This window comes from Myotis nattereri (assembly GCF_964212035.1).
Source record: "Myotis nattereri genome assembly, chromosome: 14".
NCBI lineage: Eukaryota > Metazoa > Chordata > Mammalia > Chiroptera > Vespertilionidae > Myotis > Myotis nattereri.
The window spans coordinates 54066245-54086541 of record NC_138089.1 but is presented as its reverse complement, the minus strand read 5'-3'; the positions used below and the strand labels follow the sequence as shown (position 1 = coordinate 54086541).

At 56.3% G+C, this 20297-nt stretch overlaps 3 protein-coding genes across 5 annotated transcripts in view; 1 reads left to right on the top strand and 2 right to left on the bottom strand.

Moving 5' to 3' along the window:
• Positions 1-888: 888 nt before the first annotated feature.
• On the bottom strand, positions 889-5768 carry MYD88 (MYD88 innate immune signal transduction adaptor). Its single transcript, XM_081106010.1, has 5 exons — positions 5401-5768; positions 4457-4591; positions 3848-4028; positions 3595-3686; positions 889-2462 (listed from the first exon to the last, which is right to left on the bottom strand). The coding sequence occupies exons 1-5, from the start codon at positions 5726-5728 to the stop codon at positions 2308-2310; spliced, it is 891 nt and encodes a 296-aa protein (XP_080962136.1). The 5' UTR covers positions 5729-5768; the 3' UTR covers positions 889-2307.
• A 1127-nt stretch (positions 5769-6895) lies between these two features.
• On the top strand, positions 6896-18300 carry ACAA1 (acetyl-CoA acyltransferase 1). Of its 2 annotated transcripts, XM_081106006.1 has the most exons (12): positions 6896-7794; positions 7988-8081; positions 9061-9118; positions 10812-10891; positions 11178-11220; positions 13107-13205; positions 14144-14224; positions 15285-15475; positions 15606-15785; positions 16071-16126; positions 16232-16377; positions 16711-18300. In XM_081106006.1, the coding sequence occupies exons 1-12, from the start codon at positions 7618-7620 to the stop codon at positions 16784-16786; spliced, it is 1281 nt and encodes a 426-aa protein (XP_080962132.1). In that variant the 5' UTR covers positions 6896-7617; the 3' UTR covers positions 16787-18300. The 2 variants fall into 2 exon arrangements, with proteins under 2 accessions (XP_080962132.1, XP_080962133.1); XM_081106007.1 differs by lacking the exon at positions 11178-11220 and having other exon boundaries at positions 7517-7794.
• DLEC1 (DLEC1 cilia and flagella associated protein) overlaps positions 17105-20297 on the bottom strand; it is a gene marked incomplete at both ends in the record, with an annotated part of 44414 nt that continues 41221 nt past the window's right edge. The window contains 3 exons of one of the 2 annotated variants that reach the window (XM_081106009.1): positions 17105-17408; positions 17483-17606; positions 17769-17922. In XM_081106009.1, coding sequence (XP_080962135.1) covers positions 17285-17408; positions 17483-17606; positions 17769-17922 — 402 coding nt within the window. Of the gene's footprint in view, positions 17607-17768; positions 17923-20297 lie in introns of both variants that reach the window. The other variant, XM_081106008.1, reaches the window with a different exon arrangement.

The window sequence follows — 20297 nt, the reverse complement described above, 5'->3', positions numbered from 1 at the left end:
AACACTTGGAGCCCCCCTAGGAGTCCCTGAGGGCAAAGTAAGGCTGGGGAGCCTTCAGCATCCAGGAGTCATGCCAACACGACTCACTGAGGGAAAAGCTATGGGTGCTGATGTCTAGGCACTCGGAAAGATCACTAGAGTTACCTCTAGGATTAGGATTATGGCTGATTTTTTTCCTCTATATTTCCCAAATGTTCTTGCATGAACAGTGAAAAAGTGATCTAGCTGAAACCGGTTTGGCTCAGTGGATAGAGCGTCGGCCTGCGGACTGAAGGGTCCCGGGTTCGGTTCCGGTCAAGGGCATGTGCCTGGGTTGCGGGCATATCCCCAGAGGGGGATGTGCAGGAGGCAGCTGATCGATGTTTCTATCTCATCGATGTTTCTGACTCTCTATCTCTCTCCCTTCCTCTCTGTGAAAAATCAATAAAATATATTTAAAAAAAAAAAGAAGAAAGAAAAAGTGATCTACTTAGATAGAGCAACATCTTTAGGGGTAACGTAGATAGGCCAAGGATGACCATTACTGATGACAGCTGAGTTTCTCCCGAGATCTGTGGCTGGAAGGGGGGTTCACCGACTCTCCTTGGAGAACCCAGAAGAGCAGCCCCCACCCACTGGCTGGGCCAGGACCCAGGAGCACGGCACAATCCAGGGAAGGCCGGCTTGGTGGGGGCAAGCGGTCTCCCCACGCCTGGAGCCGAGACTGCTTTTCCTGGTTCTGCCTGCAGTCCCCGTGAGGCCTGGGACCTAGGAGGAGAGGTCCAGCCTTCAGGAAACTCATGCCAAACCCACAGGAATCTACCCAAGGGGCCAGTTCCTCTTACCCAGGAGAGCCTTATCCCAGGTCACCGCTTTCAAACGCCTTCCAGACACAAATGAAACCTGCTGTTCCCAAAATAGAAAACTCTTTATTAAAAACCCAGGATACAGGAGAAATGACACAGACATTTCTCAGCTCTCTTGGAACTTCTCGCAACGCATACAAAATGGGTGTGAACTACTTCCTGGAAATCTTTAAAAATACTCCCCAGTATCAAAGCGGGGACAGGTGCATGGAGCTAAGTGCTTCATCATGATCGTGCAGAGAGGGGCCTTCAGGCCCTCCCTAGACCCCAAGGGCAGGGACCCCACGCCAGCCATGCTGGAGGTGGAACAAAGACACGCACTTTCTTTTAGATTTAGGGTCCTGGGTCTGCTCTGGGACAGAGACCTGAGACCATGATATCTTCTCCCCAAAGGAGAGCTGGAGACTAAGTGCTGTACACATTCCCTGGAGAGAGAGAAGGACAACAGCCGTCTGCCGCTGGCCGGCTGTGTGAGGTCAAGCAGCTCTCTGCCCTGGTCTGTGCTTCTCTGAGGGCGCAAATACTGGCATATTTGGTCCTGTGTAGAGGTTGGTTTCAATGAAGTGGGGAAAATGATGTGTGTGTTTGCATGGACGTGTGTGTATGTATGTCCATGTGCCCACAGGCTCTGGGGCAGGAGGCTCTTATGTGGTTTGTAAACTCGTCCCAGCAAACAACTTTGTAAGGCAATCAAGGTACGAAAAGTTGGTGGGAAAGCTCTGTGGGCGGCCCAGCGGGGGAGGTTTCTTGCTTATCCCACCACGGCGATCGAGCCTCGGAACCCAACTTGATGGGTCTCATCCTATGCCAGGCAGAGGCGGGAGGTGACCACAGGCACCCGGATGGGTTGAAGTGAAAAGCAGCCCTAACGCTCCGAGGACTTGTCACACTGATGGTGGAAAGCGGCTGGGAGGAATCCAAGAGGCAGACAGAGGTGAACCCACGGGGGAATCAGGCTCCAAGGCGGGATCTCTGTGCTAGGCCAGTATCTACCCCGTGGGGCAGGAGGAAGTGAGGTGTGAGGTGGGCAATGAGTAGGCACCATTGTGAAAGCAACTGCCCTGGCAGTAACCAGCTTAGGGCTCCAGCGGCCAGCTCTCTCCCAGACAAGATCTGGCTCCCCTAGGAGACCCAGAACAAGGCCCCACCATTTCCCACAGTGATTCGAACATAGCTACTGCCTGTTCTCCCCACCCCACGAGTTACCAGGCAGAGAAATGGAGGTCTAAGGTGTGTGGATGGGTCAGAGATGGCGCCTCTTGGTCCCAGCCGGCACATCCACTGGCAGCCGCTGGCTCCACGCAGGACATGAGATGCGATGTCCAGAAGTGTGCAGTGGCTGCAGATGTGCCTGTGGAGTTGGCATCTCAAGGCATCCCCCGACAACCGCAGTGGGAGGCAGAGGCAGAAGTACATGTACAGGCGGACAGACACACGGACACCCAGAGTACCCGGGCAGTCTTCAGGGCAGGGCCAGGGCTTTGGCAAGGCGAGTCCAGAACCAGGACTTGGTGCAGGGGTTGGTGTAGTCACAGACGGTGATGAACCGCAGGATGCTCGGGAACTCTTTCTTCATTGCCTTGTACTTGACGGGGATCAGTCGCTTCTGATGGGCACCTGCAAGCCAAGGGGTGCAGAGCTGGCACCAGGCCCTCATCCCACAGTGGCGTCGGGCCAGTCCCCAGACCAGGGGTTAACCCTTTTAGTGCCGGAGAGCGCTATTGCGTCCCTCCTGCAGTGTCACTACTAGATGCTAGTAGTTCACTCTTATTGACAGATGGCACCTAAGTGCAGATTACTTATGATGCCGAAGGTTTGTAGTTCTAAAATTGACCACTGGCATTGAGGACACAAGAATCCTACGCAAAACGGTACTGAGCAATATTCATTTAGGAATTGTGTGCTTTACTGCATATAAATTATATTTCATTAAAGTCTGCTATCAAATCATTTAGGAATTGTGTGCTTTACTGCATATAAACTATACTTCATTAAAGTCTGTTATCAAAAAACAACAACAATAAATCCATTACAATGATAGAGCAGAACAGGTGAGTGAAGCTTTGAAAGTCTCGGGGCCCTGGGAGCACATCTAGAGCTGTCTAGCCCAGTGATGGCGAACCTATGACACGCGTGTCAGAGGTGACACGCGAACTCATTTTTTTGGTTGATTTTTCTTTGTTAAATGGCATTTAAATATAGAAAATAAATATCAAAAATATAAGTCTTTGCTTTACTATGGTTGCAAATATCAAAAAATTTCTATATGTGACACGGCACCAGAGTTAAGTTAGGGTTTTTCAAAATGCTGACACGCCGAGCTCAAAAGGTTCGCCATCACCGGTCTAGCCATTTTTTTTTTCTACTAGTATTTTATAATACAATCAGCAAACAATATATGGCAAAGATGAAAACAAACGTAGTAAAGGTTTCCTTAAGTTTTTGAATATTTAACTTCATTTACTTGCGATTCATAATTTTTTTCCTAAACTGCTGTAAAATCAGCAAAAACGCCTTGGCAATTTTAGCATAGTTCCTAGGATATTGGTTGGCACTCAAAGGGTTAACAACAGCCCTCCCTCAACGAAGCACCCCTGGCACACATTCACCCACACAAAAGGCACTCAGGTGTGCCGTGACCCCCAGGAGTGACCCCCAGGTATTGCATCCACGGTCCTTGGGAAGGCAGGCTGGCATCCTGAAGCCCCACCCACCCACCCTTCTGTGGCAAGAGAAGGACTGAGCTTACCTGGAGAGAGGCTGAGTGCAAACTTAGTCTGGAAGTCACATTCCTTGCTTTGCAGGTAATCATCTGAGACAACTACCACCATCCGGCGGCACCTAGGGAAGAGCGGAGGCACTGTGGCAACCCAAGGGACGGCCTTGGGAGGAGCCCGCTGTGCCCAGGCTAGACAGGGCCCAGCTGGGGAAATCCCAGCCTCTGGGTCCCCGGGCCAGGCCTTGTGCACCCCACCCACTCGCTCCCTGGCCACCGAGCCAACCTCTTCTCAATGAGCTCACTGGCAATAGACCAGACACAGGTGCCAGGCAGGACATCCCTGTCGGACACACACAACTTCAGCCGGTAGTTTGTCTGTTCCAGCTGCTGGATCATCTCATGTACAAACTGGATGTCGTTGGAGCAGTAGCAGATGAAGGCATCAAATCGCTCAGGCATTTGCCCTGGGTGCAGAGAACAAGGATAATGGTCAGAGCTCTGTGGAAGGCTGGGGAGAAGGCCAGTCAGGAGCCCCCAGTTCAGGTGACCTTGGTTCTGGTCCCCAAACCAACCCTGTGATGACACTACTCAGGAAAAGTGCTGTCCCCAGCAGAGGAAAGATGAGCCTCCCCCCAGCACCCCTGCCCTGGGCCAAGCCCTGGGTTCACCATGAGACAGACACATCATTTCATGAGAGTTTCATACCCACCCGGAGGCAGGACTATTATTATTATTATTCCCATTTCTTAGATGAAGAAACAGGCTCGGAGAGATTAAGTGACTCGCCCAAAGTGCCACAGTTCGTCTGCTTTCAACAGTCATGCTCTACACACCACCGTGTCCCACGGCCCACCTGTCCCACCGGGATCAGGGGAGACGTATAGGCCCTTACCCATGGGGTCGTCGAGTGTGGTGATGCCCGCCAGCTCTGCCGTCCGGGGGACGCTGCTGTCGACAGCGGCCACCTGTAAGGGCTTCTCAGACTCCTCCTGCTGCTGCTTCAGAATGTACTTTTGGCAATCCTCCTCTGTGAGAAAGAGAAAGAGTGTGGCGGGCTCCCCCGGGTGCCCATGCTGCCACCTACAGTCAGGATCCACCCCCAGTCCCACCTCCCTGGCCATGTTGTGCGCTAGGGTTTCCCCAGTCCACTGGCGTCACCCATGGTTTGACAGCTCTGAGCTCCCATCGGGCTCTGACCAGCCCAAAGGGATGTCAATGGTGTGTCCATCTGGGAAGCCATCAAGGCCGGATTTGTATCTTTCTGTCCTTTTGCCCTGACACCCTTCCCCAGGGCTCTTGGGAATGGAACCCGAGGTCCGCTTCTTCCAGAATCCACAGCTAATGTGGACAGGGGGCTGGGCACGCAGGAAGGGCTCAGGAGACCGTGGTGATGTGCAGTGTGGGCAGCGGCTCCAACCAAGCAAGGCGCACTCTCCCCGCGCCGAGGCGGGAGGCGGCGCATGTCCTTAGGGACCCGAAGTGTCCAAGGCTCAGCGTTCAGCCCCTCCCCTGCCCTGTGGCTCTACCTGAAGCAGCCCAGACACCCCCCCACACCCCCACTCACTCCCCCAGAGGACCCGGATTCGGACCCTGGTCCTACACAAAAGCTGTTTCCCTTCGCTCTCTGCGGGCCTCCACCTCCTTTCTCTGGTCTCTCTCGCCCTCGGTATTGCAAGAGGGAACTGGTCCCACACGGTTCTCCCTCGGCAGGCTGCCTCCCCTCCCTACCCGCCACCCCCAGGAAACCAGGGCCTCGCGGGGGGGAGACTGTTTGCAGGGGCCGGTGACGGCAGCTCCCTGATCCCCCGGGTGAGCCCGGCCGCGGCGCGCCCTCACCGATGCTGGGCCCCAGCTCCAGCAGCACGTCGTCGCGGCCCAGCTTGGCGAGCAGCCCGAGCAGCCGGCCCACCGAGGCGCCGGGGCGGCCCTGCCAGTCGTCCAGCAGTTTGCCCGTGGGGTCGGCGTGCGCCTCCAGCTGCCGGATCTCCAGGTACTCGAAGCCCATCTCCTCGGCCAGCGCGCTCCAGTCGGCCGCCACCTGCGTGCGCACGTTCAGGAACAGCGACAGGCGGCGCCGCACCCGCACGTTGAGCGCGGCCAGCGGCAGGGAGGACGCGGCGGGGGCGAGAGGCGCGGACCCCGCGCTCGGGGCCGCGGCGGCCATGGCGGGCAGCCCGGCAGCAGCTTCCGCGCAGTCCCGTCGTGTCTCCGGCCCGAACTTCCTCCTGCCTTTCCGGCCCGGCTCCCCGGCCCCGCCCCGCGGGTTTCACTTTCCGAGAAGCGCCGCCCTTCCCTCCGATCTGGGGCACCAGCCGCGGTGCAGAGGCGGGGACGCCCCGCCCCTGCCCTCGGGGGACCCTGGATATGGGATGAGGAAACTGGGAGCCTGCCTTTAGAGGTCTGGGGAGGCCCACCGACCTGTGCCCGGGGTCCTGGTGCGGGGCGGGGGGGGGGGGGGGGGGGGTTAGGGGGGGAGGGGAACGCCGATCCTCCTTCGGGGTTTGTACGAAACAGGGGAGCCTTGCTCTCTGGGACCTGGTGGAGTCATATCTTTCCAACTGGGGCTCTGAGGGGTTCGCGCGGTTCTGCCCTCGAGGGTGAAGGGAAGGAGGCAAGGGTTGTGTGTGCCCATCTCTTGGGAACGCACCGTCCTGTCCGTAGGAGTGTGGGGAGTCCAGGGCTGCCCACTCAGAGGTAGAGGTGGGGGGCATAATCCTACCCTCCCGGGTTGGGGGTTGGGGTGACGGGGCGCCCTGGCCTTTGGTGTCTGGGGGAAACAGTACTACTCTCTAAGCAGCAATTTTCAACCGTGAGCAGCAGGAAGCACACTGCTGTGCCCTAAGAATTCTTAAAACATGCACGACCTGACTATTCAATAGGGGGCACTGGCCTCTTTTTCACTAGATTGTCAAACAACAACCAACCAACCAAAGACAACAGTCAGCACAAGCATAGCCGCCCGGGGTAAATGAATCAAAATTACTCCAGTATGTTTTTTGGGTTTTTTTTGCCAGATGGGCAGAATATATAATATAGTTTTTGTTGTGCCCCAGAATGTTAGTAATGATGTGTGTCCTGAGATGAAAAAGGCTGAAATCGTTGCTCCAGGGAAACACATTGCCATTGGGAGTCAAGGGGGCACCTGGCCTTGCCCTGTAGGGTTGGGGGGACTCAGTCCTGACCTGGGGAGCTCTGGGTCATTCGTTCATGCATCCATTCGTTCATTCTGTAGGTATGTATGGATCACTTACTAAGTGCTAAGCATGCAGGCACCACGGATACTGCCTTGGTGGAGACCCCAGCCAAGTGGTTTTGGTGGGCACCAATCAAATCATCCCAAATGACTGTAAAATTGGTCATTTAAAGACGTGTATGGTGCTCTCTCTCCAGATAGGAGCTGGTCACATCTCCGCGCCTTTGTAAAATCCATTCTCTGGCCGCCTCACAATCCCAAATTCGCGCAGTCTTCTCGAAAGGCATCCCAGGAGAAGCCCACGCACGTCGGGGCAGGGCTCTGGGGCGGCTCAGAATTGTTTAGGTGCTGGGACCCCGGAGCCAGCGGAGGACTAGGAACGGGGAGGAGGGGTTGGATTCCGGGCCTCCATCCCGAGCCAGGAGCCCCGGCGGCGGGCAGTGGGCGGGGCAGTGGGGAAGGAGCCGGGCTGCGGCGGAGCCTTTGCACGCTACCGAGAGGCCTCCTGGAGCCCCGCCTCCGGCCTGGCAACCAGCGTGTGGCTGCACTTCTGGGCGGGGCCACGGCAGGCGGGGCTTTGAGTGGAAAGACTCTTTAGGCGGTGGCTGTGACCCCTGTTATAGGTGGTTTCGTCGAGGCAGGGGCGGGCCTTCAGGCAGACTCGCCTTCTGGTTGGCTACGGCGGGGCTGGGCGGGACTTTGGGGAGAAAGGGCGTGGCCGTCCCGCCGCGGGGTGGGAAGTGGGCGGTGCTTAGGCTTGGAGGGCAAAGGTCCGGTGTCGCGGTTTCGCTGGCGACCGTCTTTTGGTTCGGGCCCTCGGTACCGGGCCGGGTGAGGGGTCTGTGGGGCCGAGCGGCGCGATGCGGAGACTGCAGGTGGTGCTGGGCCACCTGAACGGCCGGCCCGACTCGGGCTCGAAGCCTGCGCTGCAGGCCGCGCCGTGCTGGGGCGGCCCTCCGCGCGCGTCGCCCGAGGACGTGGTCGTGGTGCACGGGCGGCGCACGGCCATCGGCCGAGGGGGCCGCGGCGGCTTCAAGGTGAGGCCCTGGTTCCGGGCGCGGGGGTGAGATGGCGGCGAGGGGCGAACCGGGTCCGGCTCCTCCGCTCGGGACCCCTCGGCGCCGGAGGTGGCTCCGCGCCCCCGCGAGGACAGCTCTGCCTCCCCGGGGTGGGAAAGGGGGGCGGGTAGCGCAGGCCACGGGGTCACCGCGGCCACGCTTCCCGCTGCAGGACACCACCCCCGACGAGCTCCTCTCGGCCGTCTTGACCGCGGTTCTCCAGGACGTCAAGCTGAGCCCGACCCAACTGGGAGACATCTGCGTGGGTGAGCTCGCTACGCAGGCCCTGGGCTCGGCGCTCTTCGCCCCCCCCCCCCCCCACCCGCTCCCGGCCGAAGCCCTCCAGCACTTCACCACCCCCAGGCTCGGGCGGTGTTTTCCCGGAGAGTTTGTCTTTTTAGGGCGGGACTCCGCCCCGCCTCCAGGCACTTGCTTCGCCCTCCAAGCACATTTCTGCGCATTAAGTGGTAGGAAGCAGGGCTGTCAAGTGACAGACATTCCAACGCCAAGACACTGGGCACCGGGGTTTGAGGACATCTTAGGAAACAGAAAACTATAGGGTTCTTACCGACCCCGACATCCAGTCTCTGCTACAACAGAATGGAGGGGGCGCCCCAAACAGTCTAGTCCAGTTCCTCGCTTACAAATGGAGAAACTGAGGCCTGGGGATTTGCAGCAGAGCTTGGGATCTGAATCCAGAGCTGCCTGATCTTTGGTCAGCCCTCCTCCACCCCCCCCCCCCCCCACACTCTTCTAGCCTCAAAACATAACATCATGTGGCAAGAGCCTTATTAAATACTGTGGGTGCGGAAATCACCGCGCCACCTACCGAGTGAGAGCGGGGATTGGCAGAGGACACCTGGGGAGGTGTGCGTTTTCAGAACCCCGTCTCCCTAAGTGACAGAACCAGTTTGTTAGACACCAAGCTTTGCATTGCGTTCTTTCCTTTCCATGACACCTTTAAAGGCAGGCAACCTGCCCACTGTGTGCCGATTTGGGAAGGTGGGGTGCACGGGGCGCGGGAGCTTGGGACCCTCAGGGACTGTGTCTAGTGTATGACCAGGAAGAGCTGCTATAGAGCTTGCTCCCCCAGCTTCGCACCTTGAAATTTCAGAGCCTCCAGGGAGCCTGCTCAGGGCTTGTGTTTCTGAAGAAAGATCTGGAATGTTCCCTCTCTGGTATTCACACGTGTACCTTAGTGCCCCAGACACCACCGGGCACTGAGGAAAGGTTTGTTGTCCACAGGAAATGTGCTGCAGCCGGGGGCCGGGGCAGTCATGGCCCGAATCGCCCAGTTTCTGAGGTAAACGTCCACTTCTAGCGCTGGGGTGGCCAGGTTGACTTTCAGTGGGCTCAGGCTTCGGGGAACTCAGCTTGTGGATGGGAGAGGATCAGGTTGGACACCAGACCTGGAGGCAGCCAGGGTTCGTGAGAACCCTACCTTTCCTCTACTTGGAAGGGAGAGGTGTTACCTGCCACGGGGCAGAGACAAACGGGGCCTTTGGGACTGTAGCAAACGATCTCTGTGACCTGAATTTTAGCCAAAGTCAATTTAGCCCAAGTCAACTTTTGTAAGTCCTGTTTGGACTCTGCCTCTTTGGCCAGGTCAGTAACCAGGCAGGCACACTGAAGAGGGACGCTCAGCTTTTTTGCCAGTTGAGCAGGAGGGGACCTTCAGGCATTTCCCATTGGTAGAGACTTGGGGACAAGGCAGAGCCCGAGGCGAGGGGTGGCCCAGGAGGGTCCCCGGTAAACTTGCCCGTCGCTTCTTGCTGTCCCAAGACAGAGGAGGAGAGCTTACGTTACTAGTGTGATCACGTGTAGATTTAAGACCCACTTAGCTATGTACGCCCAACTGCTTAGAGAATAAGGGGAACATTGGCCGGTGAAGGAACAGGACAACTGACAAAACCTCTAGGGATTAGAAGAGGTTCCGGCTGCTTAGCCCGGAGTTCAAGGACTCCCAGGATCTGGCTCCAGACTTACCTTCCAGCCTTATCTCCCAGCTGCTGACTGGCCTTGACGCTTCCCCTCTCAGCCAGCCTGTCTGCCTCCTGTTCCCTATGCTGGTCATTCTTTCCCCTTGCAGTGCTGTCCCTACCTCCTCTCTGCCCTAGCTAAACTCTGTCCAGTTTCACCATTTGGCACGACTTCCCTGAGCTCCCAGGCTTAAAATGAGGACCTCTCCAGCCCTGTGCTTCCTTGTGATGTTCTTTCCCATCTCGCTCTGTTGTTTCTGCCTCTGCTAGTTGATTCATCTTCTGTGTTGGTGAGGCATCTTCTAGGGCACTCTGATAAGCATGTCAGCATCCCTCAGGTGGCATCTTGTACTGAGATGTTCAGTGTACACTTGGGTTGGGTGAAGGGATGGTAATTAGAGAGCGAGGGGACCTAGGAGACTATCTGCACCCCAGAATCACCAGAGTGCTTCGACACCCCTACAGTTTAGTCCATGGATCTGGGGAGGGTCTGGTGATTTCCCCAGGGCAGGTTGCATGAGGAGGGGCAGCCCACCAGCTTCCAGGTCAGGGACCAGGGTGGGAGTCTGGAGGAACCCACCAGAACAAGAAATGTTAGAACGTCTGGTACCCATCAGGATCTCCCACCAGCGGGGGGCAGGCTTTGCAGAGGGAAGGGGAACAGAAAGGGTTAGCCACGTGGTTGCTCCTAAGGCTGAGTAGAGATGGTTTCTGGCTTCATACTTCCTTTTGCTCTGTCTGTTCTTTGGGAGAAGAAGATACAGTTTTCATTTTTTTAATCTTCAAAGGGACAGAAGGATCCCTGTGCCTAGCTAGCCTTCCCTTGTCTTTGGCTCTGCTTGGCCTTGATGGAAGAGAATCACGGGATGGGGAGGGGACGGGGGGCGGGGGGGGGGGGGGGCGGGGAGCATGTGCTTGTACGGCCCTGGGAACAAGTGCCTGTAGAGATGGGGTCTGCCCAGTCGGGATCTGGCCTAGAGAGGGGAAAGGCTGACGGTGCCTCACCTTCTGTTTCAGTGACATCCCAGAGACTGTGCCTTTGTCCGCTGTCAATAGACAGTGTTCTTCCGGGCTCCAGGCAGTGGCCAACATCGCTGGTAAGTTGCGACTGACTGGGTGGGTGCCCGTTGCCACAGCCTGGCCTGGGGCCTGGCTCTGTGAATTTGGGTCAGGAGTCACTATCTACTGGGCAAGCAGTGAGGATGCCTGAGAGGACTCATCCCAGAAAGAGGAGGAGCGCCCTGCACTACCCCCAGGCTTTTCTGGACACTCCTGGGCCTTCCCAGTCTGAGGCTGGGGCCCACCTAGAGACCAGGTGGGGAGAGGCCCCTGCTCCCCGAGCAGAACGACTGCGCGGATGTTTATGAAATGCTTTTGTTGCAGGTGGCATCAGAAATGGGTCTTATGACATTGGCATGGCTTGTGGGTAAGAATTCCTTTCTGCCAGAGCTTCTTAACCAGCTTGTAACAATAAACTAATCTTCGTCTCCTGAGGTCAGAGAGGCCGGTGATTTCAGGATGTTCCCCCTTAGGCAGCTGCCTGGGAGAGGGTTCCTGCAGATTCGGCTTAGTAGCCCTCAGCTCTGGCTGCTCAGGAATTGTTCGCACCTCTCACTAATGGGGAAAGGAAGTGGGCTTTTCAAAGCTTGCTTTCTTGGAACCTGGCGGGCTGGAAACTGGGCAAGTATGAGAAGGTGGAGCTGTTGGGTTTCCTCCCACGGCCCTTGTTCAGTCGCGGTGCTGCTGAGGGAGAAGTTGCAGTTTTGGTTCCGCAAAGCCAGGGACAGCTGCTACGCTAACTGGTTTATTCCCTTTCCGAGGCTGCCTCCTTGTCCGCCACCCGGGAACCAAGGGGCACGGTCAGATGTGTGGCGGTTTGGTCACTGTCCGCTGTGGCTCCATCTTCGGCTGCAGCTTATGGGGCTGCAGAAGTTGGACTGGGCAGTGTCTCCCGGGAGGGACAGGGTGTCGGGCCCAGGCGTGGTTGACATCTGGTGCTGGGAGGGCAGGCCAAGCAAGGGCTTTGGCAGGCCCGGTGGGGAGGGGGTGGCGAGTGGCCCCTTTCAGGCCCCCTGGATAGCGTTTCTTCACTGGAGCATTGCTGGGCCGTATCAGGGCTGTGCCCACTGGCGCTGGGTTGTATTGCCCTGTGTCTGCAACTGTAAATAAAACCAAAGGCCGCACTACAGGGACTTTGGACAGGAAAGGGCCACTGCCCAGTCTGCCCTCTGATCAGTCTCATGTCCCTCTGTCTTAACTGCGGGAGGGAGGAGTGGGGCTAACTGGGGAGAAGGCTGGAGCCTTCGTGAGGCCCCCAAGCAGATTAACGACCTTGTTACTAGGGTATTAAGGTCTGAGCCAGGACTGTCCCCCACGTCACAGGCTGACTGTCCCTTCTTCGATCATGAAGAATATCCCAGAACATCCTAATTAGGAGTGGGCTCTGAGGCCAGAATACCTAAATGTGGATCCCGGCTACATGACCATGAACAAGTTAGCCTCTCTGGGCCTCAGTGTCCTCATCTGTAAAATGGGGATAGCCACCTCCGCCCTGTTGAAGTTGATGAGATTAAATTAACAACAGCTAATGCTCTAAGGCAGCGGTTCTCAACCTGTGGGTCGCGACCCCTTTGGCGGTTGAACAACCCTTTCACAGGGGTTGCCTAAGACCATCCTGCATATCAGATAATTACATTACGATTCATAACAGTAGCAACATTCCAGTTATGATGTAGCAACTAAAATCATTTTATGGTTGAGTCACAACATGAGGAACTGTATTTAAAGGGCCAGAAGGTTGAGAACCACTGCTTAAGGCATCTATGTGACTGAGTCTGTTCTGAGTACTTAAGACCTGGAAAGACTTTAAAATAGTGCTGGGCACAGAGAAGCATTCGGTCACGGTTGTGTTATCAACCCTTGAGGCCTTGTGTTCCCTCAAAGCCCTTTTCACCACAATAAACCGATCTCACTTCCTCTCGGCTCCTAGCTCCCCCTTATCCATGCAGGTCACATCACTCTTTGACCTGCATCTTGTAAAATTTTTGTCTCTTCTCTCCTCTAAATCTGATCCTTGAGGACAGAGTCCTGGGCTTGTTGGATGTTTTCCCCTCTGTGGCTGGCACTAGCCCAAGCCAGGGGAGCAGCTAAGTTAGGGAAGCATAATCCTGCCGCGAGGGTGGACCATGCAGTGCTCTGTCCCCCGCCCCAGCTCTGGCTCGTTGGCCGTGTCCTGGGGCTCCCTACTTGCCAGCATTGTCAGGTGCACCGGGATCCTTGGCTGAGTCCTAATGATCACCTCTTCCTCCTCAGAGTGGAGTCTATGTCCCTGGCTGACAGAGGGAACCCTGGAAATATTACTTCACGTTTGGTGGAGAAGGAGAAGGCCAGGGATTGCCTGATCCCCATGGGGTGAGTGTGCACCTGTGATGGTTGCCGTGTCCCTCAGCTCCCCACCTGGCCTGGAGCAGGGGCTCGGGAACTTGGATCATCTTGCAGCAGGTGCTGCCAACCCTGGCCTGCTTCAGGCCTGGTCTGCTCTGCAGGGACTCGGGACAGGACTCGATGCTGCCCTTTCTTGCACGCCCAGGCCCTCTCTCTGCCTCTGGGTTTCCGAGCATGGCCTAGCCTGTTCCTCCCTCCCTGGGGGTTCAGTCACGAGGGACGATGCAGCTGCACCCAACGCCTTGGAAAATTAGAAAGATGAGGAACTAGGAAGCTTTGGTTACTGGACACGCTGGTGAGGGAACTTGGGCCCAGCAGATGCAACATGGGAAGCGTGTTGTCTGCCCAGCATGTTGTTAGCTCTGCTGCCAGAGCTTCTGGGCCACTCGGAGTCTGTGGGCAGGGAATCCTGGCTCCACTTGAAGCTCAGAGAGGGCAGTGCTCGGGCTGCCTCCACACCTAGGCACCCTGTCTCCAAGAGAAGCCCCTCAAGCCAGAAGCCCCCGCCAGAAGGCCTCCCTGTGGCTCTGGGTTCCTTTGGGTTCCCAGGATGAAGGTGGGCTCCACCTACAGTGAGCAGGAAGCTTGGGTGTGATCTTTCCAGAGGGGACGTGGGAGTCCTCATCTCCCACATTAAAGCCATCTTCCTGAGGCGCAGGAGGAGCTGGCCAAGAGCCCCAGTAGTGCCCCTCCCAGGCCCTCATCTGCCCCTTTTCTCTTCTGGTCTCTGGTGTTCGAGCTTCTTAGGACCTGAGTGGCTCCCCGTCTGTGCCCCTGCACTCCCTGCGTCATCATTACTGTCTCTGTGGCACAGACTGGCCTTCCTGTCCTCCCGGTGCTGGGTTCCTCCGCCAGGCCAGTCCCAGCGGCCAGACTCACCCACACTGCTGCTGCTTGTCTCCTAGGATAACCTCGGAGAATGTAGCCGAGCGGTTTGGCATTTCTCGGGAGAAGCAGGATACCTTTGCACTGGCTTCCCAGCAAAAGTGAGTGTTGTGTGGGGTGGAGTGTTTAAAGGCTGACCTGAGTGGTTTCAGGTGAGGCTGTCCGTAGACCGACGACAGGGCAGCAAGTGGTTTCCACGTCTCATGCCTTGCAGGAGGGAGAGGGGGCAAGAGCCAGGGCCTGTGTGCATTCCTAGCACTTCCACATCCTGCTATTGTCTGTTCACCCTGGGCGTCTCCTTCCTACTGGGCCTCAGTCTCCCCATCTGTTCATTTGAGGGGGGGGTGTAATGAGGGCCAGGACTCTTCTCTAACTGCTGTGCTCTGGTGATTGGGCATGGCAGCCACAGGCTCCTCTGGATAGCCTGTGTGGGGCCAGCATTGCTGGGACCTGGGCATCCCAGCTTCTGGACCTGAGGCAGGGGCTGGGGGTGACATCAGAAGAACCCCAGGACGTGTGGCTCTGGGCAGGGGCAGGCTGAAGCTGGCAAGCCCCACCTGCCCAGGGAGAGACAGCAAAGGCGGGGAGTAGTATCTGGCCAGGCGGGCTTCTCTGAGGCAGTGGTTCTTAGCCACTTGGGGTCAAGTAACCATTTGAGAACTTGGTGAGAGCTATGGATTTCTCCCAGGGGACTGCCCAGGGAACTTGCATTTTGCCTGTGATTGTAAGCATGATCCTAAAATAGGGGACAGATGAAACCGAGCCATTCTGATCAAACAGAAAAGTTGGCAGAATCCAGCACAGATTCCCTGGGTCTCCATCCTCGCTTTGGCATAGAGAGCCGAGCAGGCTCAGTCCTTTGTGGCTGTCACCTAAACAGAGAGCCCCCGCCCCATACTTTCTTCCCTTCGAGGTTGGGATTGGCCAGGATCTGAAGATCTGAGGTCAGTGGTGAGGAAGGGCCCATAAGGCCTTAGGCCTCCCAGCCCCAGGTTGGGGTAGTGGGGAACCCACACCAGTCCCCCAGAGCTCCCCAAGGCGGGGGTGTCCCAGCATCTAGCATTCGGAGCTGCGTGTCGGCCCCAGTGGGGAGGAAGTGGAGCCGGCAGAGGGACCCCAGGAAGGAAGGGAGCCTCACCGTCCATGGTGCTCCTCACGCAGGGCAGCCAGAGCCCAGAGCAAGGGCTGTTTCCAAGCTGAGATTGTGCCTGTGACCACCACGGTCCATGACGACAAGGGCGCCGCGAGGAGGGTCACCGTGGCCCAGGATGAGGGCATCCGCCCCAACACCACCAGGGAGGGCCTGGCCAAGCTGAAGCCTGCCTTCAAGGAGGGCGGCTCCACCACTGCTGGTGAGACTGGGCTGGGCACGTCCCTGCTGGATGTACTCTGGGAGCCTGAACCACCCGATAGGGTGGGCGTGGGGGCCGGGCCTCCTTAGACCTGCTCTGGGGCCTCCTGACCCCTGTGGTTTGCTTCTAGGAAACTCTAGCCAAGTGAGCGATGGGGCAGCTGCCATCCTGCTGGCCCGGAGGTCCAAGGCAGAAGAGTTGGGCCTTCCCATCCTTGGGATCCTGAGGTCCTATGCAGTGGTTGGGGTCCCGCCTGACATCATGGGCATTGGACCTGCCTATGCCATCCCTGTAGCTTTGAAAAAAGCAGGTAGGCGGCTCCCTCGTGCCCTCGGTCTGGATCCCACTTCTGCGCCTCATGCTGATGCCGGAGGGCGGTGGTCCTGTGGGTGCTGCAGAGTGAAGGTGGGACAGACTAGCACCCCTGCCAGAGCCCTTCCTGACCACACAGCTGGGACCCACTCCTTCATCTGGAACAGAGACAGACACACCAGGCAGCCTAAGGCCAGGGATGGGGTGGGCCCTCGCGAGACTGAGAGTCCGGTAAGGGTCAGGGGCCACTGGGTCAGCTCAGGCCTTTCCCCTTTGCCTGCAGGGCTGACGGTGCATGACGTGGACATCTTTGAGATCAATGAGGCCTTTGCCAGCCAGGTGAGCCTCTGTTTCTCCACATTGCCTGGGCCCTCGGCAGCCCAGTTGGAGCCAGGGGTGCCGGGGACGGGCGGGAGTGATAGCTGATGGTCTGCCTCCTCTCAGGCTGTCTACTGCATGGAGAAGCTAGGACTGCCCCCTGAGAAGGTGAACCCTCTTGGGGGTGCCGTGGCCTTGGGCCACCCACTGGGCTGCACCGGGGCTCGACAAGTCATTACGCTGCTCAACGAGCTGAAGCGCCGTGGGAAGAGGTGAGGCCGACTCTCCGTGGGGGTGTCCTGGGGGATCCCCAAGCTGGGCACCCGAGGGGAGTCGGGGGAAGTATACTTGCACACACTCTGAAAGAAGGATGCAGGGCTGTGACCCCGTTTTCCATGAGAGGCCTGTAAAGGGGACCCTGGCCTGCAGCAGACACCTGCCATGTGTGGGCCTAGGTGGGCAGTCGGGGAATTCCATATCCACAGCTTCCATCCTCTGTGCCCGTGAACGCCGTGGTCTGCCCAGCTCTGCCTGGTCTGGAGAGAGCTTGGTGGGGCTTCTGCCCTTTCTGCCCTCACCCAGCCAACACGGTGTTCCTTCCACAGGGCATATGGGGTGGTGTCCATGTGCATTGGGACCGGAATGGGAGCTGCTGCTGTCTTTGAATACCCTGGAAACTGAATGAGGCGCTGCCCACTCCGTTGGAGGCAAGAAAGCAACACTACAGAAGTGACGCCACGTGGGAAATTCGGCGCGGTGGCTGTGGCGGCAGTGGGCAAATCGAGGCCCTTCAGCTAATTTGGAACCGTGATCACTGAGGACACAGTACAGGGGTGGGTGAGGTACTGGGTCACCCAGGCCACAAGGCCACCATGTAATTCCTGGGGAAGGGGCTTTTGGATGAGGAGTGCAATAGACATAGTAAATGTATGTCAGCTTCTTAGCATGTTTGTCCGGCCTCGGCTCAGTCTGAGTACTGATTCTTAACCACCACGGTCTGCACAGTGAGGTGGCCTCAGAGGACAGACGTGCAGGACCTGGGCTGAGGCCAGCACCCTCCATCCAGGAGCTGCTCAGAGGTCCTCCAGCGTGTGCCCTGCACAGCACACCTGTCCTGAGCTCTGGGCCATGTTTATTTCCAAAGTTGGCTGGGGGCGCGGTGGCTCTGAGGGCGGAGCCTCAGAGCTGGTAGGGTGGCACAAATCTCTCATCGTAAGAGCCGCGGCCCCGGAGCCGCAGGGTGCAGGCCTTCTCGCTGAGCATGCCTTCCACCACCAGCGTGGACTCGTACAGCTCATTGCTCCTGTGGGCCGCAGGGGACTGAGGTGAGGAAGGAGTTCCGGCCTTGGCAGTGCCGGGGGCTGGGCGGGGCTGTACCTGGCGGTGAAGAGAACCTGCAGGATGATGGAGGTGGGAGGCCCGTTGACAGATCGTGCCTCCAGCAGCCCACTGCTCGGGGAGACCCTGAAGGCCGCAGGCTCCTTGTCCAGCTCCTTCTGGCCTGCACCGCGGGGAAGGGGGCACATATGTGGGCAGGTGGCTACATGCACTGTCCCAGGAAGTCCCCTCCCTGCAGAAAACCCCAGGTGGTGTCAGCCGCCTTCCTGGGGTCCTGGCCCAGCTGCACAGGGGAGCGGTGGGCAGGAAGGACAGCATGGCATACCCATCAGCACAGTCCAGTAGCTCCGGCAGCCACTCAGGTTCATCAGGTAGATCTCCCTGATTCGCTCCTGGTTCACAAAGCAGGTCCCGAAATCCACCCAGCTGGTGGAGAGCTGCAGCTCGGGCACCACCACAGTGGCCCGCAGGGGCACCACCTATGGGGACAGAGCCATTAACTTGATGGGGACCAGGTGACTGCCACTCCCGGTGGGCTCTGAGCCAGCGTCTCGGGGACACACGAGCCCTGCTGACCCCAAGTACTGACACTTCTTCTTTTTTTTTTTAATATATTTTATTGATTTTTTATGGAGAGGAAGGTAGAGGGATAGAGAGTTAGAAACATCAATGAGACAGAAACATTGATCAGCCACCTCCTGCACACCTCCCACTGGGGATGTGCCTGCAACCAAGGTACATGCCCTCGACTGGAATCGAACCTGGGACCCTTCAGTCTGCAGGCCAGTGCTCTATCCACTGAGCCAAACCGGTTAGGGCCTTTTTTTTTTTTTAATTAAATCTTTATTGTTCAGATTATTACAGTTGTTCCTCTTTTTCCCCCCCATAACTCCCCTCCTCCCAGTTCCCACCCCACCCTCCGCCCTCACTCCCCACCCACTGTCCTCATCCATAGGTGCACAATTTTTGTCCAGTCTCTTCCCGCATCTCCCACACCCCTTTCCCCCCCAAGAATAGTCAGTCCATTCCCTTTCTATGTCCCTGATTCTATTATAATCACCAGTTCATTCTGTTCATCGGATTATTTATTCACTTGATTCTTAGATTCACTTGTTGATAGATGCATATTTGTTGTTCATAATTTGTATCTTTACCTTTTTCTTCCTCTTCCTCTTCTTAAAGGATACCTTTCAGCATTTCATATAATCCTGGTTTGGTGGTGATGAACTCCTTTAGCTTTTCCTTATCTGTGAAGCTCTTTATCTGACCTTCAATTCTGAACGATAGCTTTGCTGGATAAAGTAATCTTGGTTGTAGGTTCTTGGTATTCATCACTTTGAATATTTCTTGCCACTTCCTTCTGGCCTGCATAGTTTCTGTTGAGAAATCAGCTGACAGTCGTATGGGTACTCCCTTGTAGGTAACTGACTGTTTTTCTCTTGCTGCTTTTAAGATTCTCTCTTTGTCTTTTGCCCTTGGCATTTTAATTATGATGTGTCTTGGTGTGGTCCTCTTTGGACTCCTTTTGTTTGGGGTTCTCTGCACTTCCTGGACTTTAAGTCTATTTCTTTCACCAGGTAGGGGAAGTTTTCTGTCATTATTTCTTCTAATAGGTTTTCAATATCTTGCTCTCTCTCTTCTTCTGGCACCCCCATAATTCGGATATTGGTGCGCTTGAAGTTGTCCCAGAGGTTCCTTATACTATCTTCATATTTTCGGATTCTTTTTTCTTTTTGTTTTTCTGGTTGGGTGTTTTTTTTGCTTCTTCGTATTTCAAATCTTTGACTTGATTCTTGGGATCCTCTAGTCGGCTGTTGGGAGTCTGTATAATATTCTTTATTTCAGTTAGTGTATGCTTAATTTCTGGTTGGTCCTTTTTCATATCCTTGAGGGTCTCACTAGATTTCTTGAGGGTCTCACTAAATTTATCGGCGGTCTCACTAGACTTATTGAAGGTCTTACTAGATTTATCAGCGGTTTCTAGAAAATTCTTGAAAAACCTTATAAGTGTGGTTTTGAACTCTATATCCTGTAGTTTGCTTTCCTCTATTTCTGTCATTTGTGACCTGTTTCTTTGTCTCGGCATTTTTTATGCTTCGCTGTGTCGATAGAGTGGCTTTCTGTGCTAGGTGTCCTATAGGGCCCAGTGGCTCAGCCTCCCCATTTACCTGAGGTGGACATTCTTGGTGTACCCCTTTGTGGGCTTTGTGCACAGTCTTGTTGTAGTTAAGCCTTGATTGTTGTAGGTATCACTGGGAGGAATTGACCTCCAGGCCAATTGGCTCTGAGAATCCGCTGTGTCTACAGTGGGAGAACTTCTGTGCTGGAGACACCCTTCTGGGGCAAGACTTGCTACAGTGGGGCTTTGGTGCTCACTGAGTCTGCCCCCTGAGTGTGTCCCTTATGGATCTGAGGAATTGTAATCTGATGGTCCCACTCTGACCACTGAGTACACTGGCTCTTGGATCTCTAAGGAGGTGCTAATTTAGCTTCTGCCTGAGGCTACCCAGCAGGAGCTATGGAGAGATCTGCAGATTCCTCTTCTTTGTTTGGGGTTTGGAGATGCCCAGATGAGGCCCAGCTGTGAAGCAATGCAAGCTGCTGTGGGGCCTTGGGCCTTCTTTTGAAAGTTCTGGGTCTCTCTCCAAGTACTGACACTTCTGAGGAGCACACAGGCAGCACGGGGAGGTGGGAGGGGCCGGTGCTGCCATCTAAAGCCCGAAGCTGCTGGTGGGCTTCTGCACAGTGGGCCACCCTTGCCCTGATCAAGCTCTGTGGCTTCTGCTCCTTGGTCCAGTGCTGTCCTGCCTTCCACCCTGCTCCCACGGGGGCTCCAAGACCCAGCCCTGTTTTC

Excerpts from the sequence above, each read along its gene's own strand:
- MYD88 (XM_081106010.1), bottom strand. The coding sequence starts at position 5,728 with ATGGCCGCCGCGGCCCCGAGCGCGGGGTCCGCGCCTCTCGCCCCCGCC. Across the intron at positions 3,687-3,847 it reads AGTGAGCTCATTGAGAAGAG|GTGCCGCCGGATGGTGGTAG; the intron begins GTTGGCTCGGTG and ends GCTCTTCCCTAG. Across the intron at positions 2,463-3,594 it reads TGCACTCAGCCTCTCTCCAG|GTGCCCATCAGAAGCGACTG; the intron begins GTAAGCTCAGTC and ends CTTGGCTTGCAG.
- ACAA1 (XM_081106006.1), top strand. The coding sequence starts at position 7,618 with ATGCGGAGACTGCAGGTGGTGCTGGGCCACCTGAACGGCCGGCCCGAC. Across the intron at positions 7,795-7,987 it reads GGGGCCGCGGCGGCTTCAAG|GACACCACCCCCGACGAGCT; the intron begins GTGAGGCCCTGG and ends TTCCCGCTGCAG. Across the intron at positions 10,892-11,177 it reads GGCAGTGGCCAACATCGCTG|GTGGCATCAGAAATGGGTCT; the intron begins GTAAGTTGCGAC and ends CTTTTGTTGCAG.